Source organism: Nematolebias whitei, chromosome 21 (assembly GCF_014905685.2).
Source record: "Nematolebias whitei isolate Nwh7 chromosome 21, NemWhi1, whole genome shotgun sequence".
Classification (NCBI taxonomy): Eukaryota; Metazoa; Chordata; class Actinopteri; order Cyprinodontiformes; family Rivulidae; genus Nematolebias; species Nematolebias whitei.
Genome location: NC_056518.1, coordinates 10,577,438 through 10,582,783, shown reverse-complemented (window position 1 = coordinate 10,582,783; position 5,346 = coordinate 10,577,438). Strand labels below are relative to the sequence as shown.

The window sequence follows — 5,346 nt, the reverse complement described above, 5'->3', positions numbered from 1 at the left end:
TGGAGGAGAGGGGTGAGGAGTCGCTGCTGCATCCGTGGAGCGTCTCTGCTGCTGTAGCTGGCCACAGCGATCCATCCAGCGGGCAGGAGGACAGGAGAAGGGCTGTGGCTTCATCAGGTGACACACAGTCTCCGACACCTCCACGGACTTCTTGGCCTTTTCAAGCATGGCTTTGAAGTTGGCCCCGAACAGCGCGTCCGTCATGATGGGGCCCTCCATCAGGTCCCTCTGCAGCCTCTCCAGCATGGATGGAGAGAGACAAAGCCAGGTGGACCTCTAGATCATCGTCATCCAGGCGGCAATGCGGGACAGGCACACTGCAGAGGTGACGCACATGTTCTGAATGACGTCAGCCGCCTTGCAAAGCGAACTCTTCGTCTCCTCAGGCAGGTCTGTGTCCTCCAACCTCTTCAAAATGCTGTACGCCAGCAGTGCGACATTGTTGTTCACTGCGGTCACCTGAAAAGAACACTGGTGAGCATCCGCTCTGCCCCCTCGTTCCAACACTAGGGAGTGTCCGTGCACACTCGGGAGTTGCTGAGAACGACCAGAGATGAATCCATCCATCCATCCATCCATTATCTTTACCCGCTTATTCCATTTTGGGTCACGGGGGTCGCTGGTGCCCATGTCCAGCAATCACTGTGCGAGGGGCGGGGTACACCCTGGACGGGTCGCAAGTCCATCACAGGGCCACATAGAGACAAACGAGACAAACAACCATTCACTCTCTCACTCACACCTAGGGACAATTCAGAGTTACCAATCAGCCTAACATGCATGTTTTTGGTCTGTGGGAGGAAACCGGAGCACCCGGAGAAAACCCACGCATGCACGGAGAGAACATGCAAACTCCACCCAGAAAGGCCCCTGGACCGGGGTTTGAACCAAGGACCTTCTCGCTGAGAGGCAGCAGCTCTACCAGTTGCGCCACCGTGCTGCCCAGAGATGAATCCAGAGTCCTGAAATGATTACAGAATGTTTATTCAGCTGGGTTCCTCTGAAAAGTTCTTGGAAATTCCTCAGTAAGAGGGGAGGGAGGGGATAGAGCATCAGGTTTACAAAACCTTCCAGGCGGGTTGAGAAAAGATGGCCTGTCAAGGCCAGTTAGGGAGCAAAATTCAGATAAACACAATTGTTTTGGGGACAGGTAGAACTTTAATGACATCTACCTTGAGTCTGTGTCGGTCCTCTTGCTTTTGAAACGTCCACATTAAATGACTATACCAATGGAACATGCCTGAGAATAATCCCCAAGATTTGATCCATTCTGCCAAGAGTCTGGGTGCTCGAGGCATGAACGAAGCCATAATATAAGGCAGGCAGCCTGACCAGGTCCAGATTTGCTGCCGACGACTACCTTGTTTGTTGATAGACCAGGAACCAGACAAATCCAAAAAGCAGGAACCAGTTATCATAAATCCGTTTATAAATGTGTCCTTAAAATCCACAGATGACAGCGGAGATAAACACGTAATCAAGTCTTCAAAGTCGATGAGATATCTAGCCGTGTGCATGCCAACAGGGCAAATCGACTCGCCTAAAGCCTGTATTCTCATCAAAGAAATGTTATCAATTGTGTTGAGGGACCAACTGATCAAATCCAAGTCCATAGTTATGATTCAGAAGATTTGTAGAAGATAGGCTCTAAAGCAGTTTCACAGACAGACAGAGCAAAAACAAAGCAGAGAGGAAGAGGGGGAGACGTCCGCCCTTGAGAAGAGCAAGTGTTGAATGAAATATCTTGTAAAGTAACCTCTATAAATAAGGTTGAATGAATGAATGAATGAATGAAAGTCAGTTAATTTTCCGGACAGGTATCCCGAGGGAAAATCAACCTGGAACTACAGATGGGCTGTATCCAGTCAGAATGGAAGTTGTCTGACATCATGTGAAAAGGGCCTATAGGAGGTACAACTGCACCTACATCTGGACCTGCCATTCTGTTTGTCTGTTTCTCCTTCCTGTCCTCTCAAACCCAACCAGTCGAAGCAGATAGCCTCTTGTCCTGAGCCTGGTTCTGCTGGAGGTTTCTTCCTGTTAAAAGGAAGTTTTTCCTTTCCACTGTTGCCTTTGTGCTTGTTCAGGATGGGAGACTGTTACGAAGTGAAGATTCAACACAAGTTGCTGCATCCTTAGATAACTTTTACTTGCTGGCTTTTTATGTATGTGAATGTTTCTGTTCAGTGCCCTGAGATGATTTCAGTTGTGACTTGGTGCTTTAAAAATAAACTGAATGGAATTGAAGCACTAGACAGAAAATTAGTGAAAGAGCCAAAGTTCAAGAAAAACATTGTAATCCAGAAAGCCTGGAGAACTACTGATCAAGACCACTTTAAATGAGAATTACGAAGTCTGGTTTATTAAACACAAACTATAAGAGGAGGTTGAAAATATTTACATGCAGTTCCTCAAAAATTGTTCCAGTCCAGATGGAAGCTGATCACGGATTTGCAAAAGACAGGTAAACTGACCTGCTGGTGTTAGAGATCTCATGGTTTCGACTTTTAAAGAAAGAGATAATTGCAGCTCAATGTTTTAATTCACCATTTATTTCCATACACAAACACAATGAGGGTTAACTAACAAATTACACGTAGTACACTTTAAAGTGGAGGCAGAGCAGTTTTAGTAGTAGATTCAGATAAAATCATCTAATTATTATTTTTTTACTTGTTGAACTATTTACATAAATAACATTTTTCCCTGTTCTCTCTGTAAGGGTGTGGTTTTCAACATTCTTAAATGTGTTTGCTAATCACAAACCTCTGATTGGGTGGAATATTTGTACATGTACATTTGGGACATTAAAAACCCACACAACGTGCACAGATCATTGAAAGACTATCGGACAAAAACACAGTGACTCTGAGGTCATCAAAAACAAAGTATTGCACATGTTTATCTTGAGAGTGCACCCTTAAGAACTAATATTTAACTTTCATAACAGGAACACCATCCTTTATTGCTCCTTAAAAAAATAATCAAAGACAGAACAACGCCGTCATCTAGGAACAAATCATTCGTTTTGAAGCATCTCAAGAAACCTGCAGCATTTACAGTTTAATTCCTGGAAAGCTGCAAAGTGTGCCTCATTCATAAAAAAACTATATTCATAATTCAGCTCAAAACATAAACAGCTGACTCAGCATTAGTGCTTCGAGCCTATGTACTAGACAGAGCAACGTATCATGAGACATGTGCAGCCTTAAAGCTGCTTCAGACACCCAGTTTTACATCTGACTCTGCCAGTCGTGTAAGAATGTGATCTCGTGGTGTGCCGATGTGATCAAAAGGTTGAAATGTTTCAGCCTTAGACTCCATCTTCATTTCACCATTTCTGTTCAGAGATTCAAAGTACAGGATTTTACATTTATTCTTCAAAATCAGGTTTCACTGCACAACTCAAGGACAGCTTGTTCAAACAAAGCAAATCCTGTTTTAATATGATGCAGGTGTGCATCCCACTCTGTAGATTGATGTCATATGTACCCCATAGTTTAATACTAACTATGTAACTTGGGTTCTACTTAAAAAGTTCCCAAAATATGTCAAGTTGCTTCTCTGAGCTAAACTGCCAGCCAGAGACAGCGAGTTTGGTCAGTCAAGGAATTCTGCATAATAAAAACTATTACAAAAAAATTATCATAATCCATCTGAACTCCAGCCTCAATCTGAGAGTTAAGGAAATGTTTGCTATTAGCACCTATTTTGAAGTAAAAACTTGGTGCGGCTCCTCAGATGGTTCAATTAAATAAGACGTTCAAGATTTCAGTTTTCTTTTTGTCCCATAATCTGGGAGCTCTCATACAGTGCATGCTCATTGCTTTGGATGCTTAAAAATGTACAAAATAAATAAGTGCTACACAAGCTTGGAAAACGATGTGAACTTCTTGGACAACATGCGAAAGAAAATCTTTGAAATTAGTGAATTGGAAGAATTATGAGCACGCACTTTAAAGCACAGAATGCCTCGGCGCTCAACGTCTACCAACAAAAATAAGAGTTCATAGTCCTATACGTCACAGATTTACAAAAACTAGATGCATAAAAAAATAATAATGTTAAAAAAAAAAAAACATAAAAAATGACAAAGACTGCATGTATTTGGTACGAGAGCTCAACCAATCCTGGGAATTAAAAACAGTCCATCACATTAATCAGCCCATATCCTTTGCTGACCACATTTTCTTGCGCTTGGCAAACTGTAGCAGCTGCTGCCGTGTTTCTGCAGCGCAGGTGCTGATGTTTCATAATCTATAAACTGTAGACCTCAGATTGGATTCAGACTGAAGAGTCAAATCTGCAGAGGTGAGAAGGCGTAAAATGGAAACTGGGCCTCGTCTTCGTCCACAAAGAAACACTGGAAGTACGGCAGCTCCTCTGTGCAGGAAAATCAAAGAGTTACTTCACTTTTTTTGTTCTGACAGTGATGCTATCTGAACCGTTCTGTAAGAGAATATTCAACTTGCCTTCCATGAAAACGCTCTCAGGAGGCTTTTCTGCAAGTAAGAGACCCAAGTGTTAAGACTAAAATGAATTATTTAGACTAAAATCACAGCAAATAGTCTGTTACCTTCAAACTTCTCCTGTTTGGCAGCTTTCTTTTCAGCAGACTTTTCTGCAACAACATTGTGTAGGAATAAACAAGCTGCAGTGATGTGCACATTTTACACAGAATAGTTTTAAAGCCGTACCTTTCTTTGCAGATTCTTGTATCTCCTTAAGAACTCTGTGTTCTGCAACAGGCAACATCCAAAAATATTTATTTTAAAAATGAACTCATTTTTGTTTATTGTTACGTTATTGACTGTTCAAAATCTTTATTTCAACGGTGATGCCTCGTTTTACCTTTAGCTTCCTTTTTTAATGTTTTCTTCACAACAGTTTTCTCTAAAAAACAAACAGTTTTTACACTATTATTACAAAAAATATTCCTTATCTGCAGTATGTAGTTTGATTATTCATCACAAGCAACTTTTATTTCCATTACACATTAGTTGCTCCATTAATCGTTCAGTTAAGTCATAGAAAACAATGAAGAAAATACTTTTTAGTAAAAGCCATGGAGGTAAGTTGATCTTATGTCTTCATTGTAAGGTATTTTGAAAGTTCAGCGTATTTAAACTGTGTGGCACCGGCTTCAGGTGTTTACAGCTAGATGTCCAAAGATCCTTGTAGTTAGTTTAAAATATAGTTATAAACTGTAAATTTAGCTTATCAGGGACATTAATAAATACTCTCAGCCCTCAAGATCAGCAAGGTTACAATTATCAGCAGCTATAACAACTCTTGAATGAAACCAGGATGATGAGTTACGACAACACTTTTATATATATATATATA

The 5,346-nt window shown here is 41.2% G+C and overlaps 1 protein-coding gene across 1 annotated transcript in view; it reads right to left on the bottom strand.

Annotated features, from left to right (window-relative positions):
- Positions 1-276: 276 nt before the first annotated feature.
- The window catches only part of LOC119427667 (trichohyalin), a 46,677-nt gene continuing 41,607 nt past the window's right edge, over positions 277-5,346 (bottom strand). The window contains exon 35 of the mRNA XM_037695303.1: positions 277-506. Within this exon, the coding sequence (XP_037551231.1) occupies positions 277-506 (230 nt within the window). The remainder of the gene's footprint in view (positions 507-5,346) is intronic.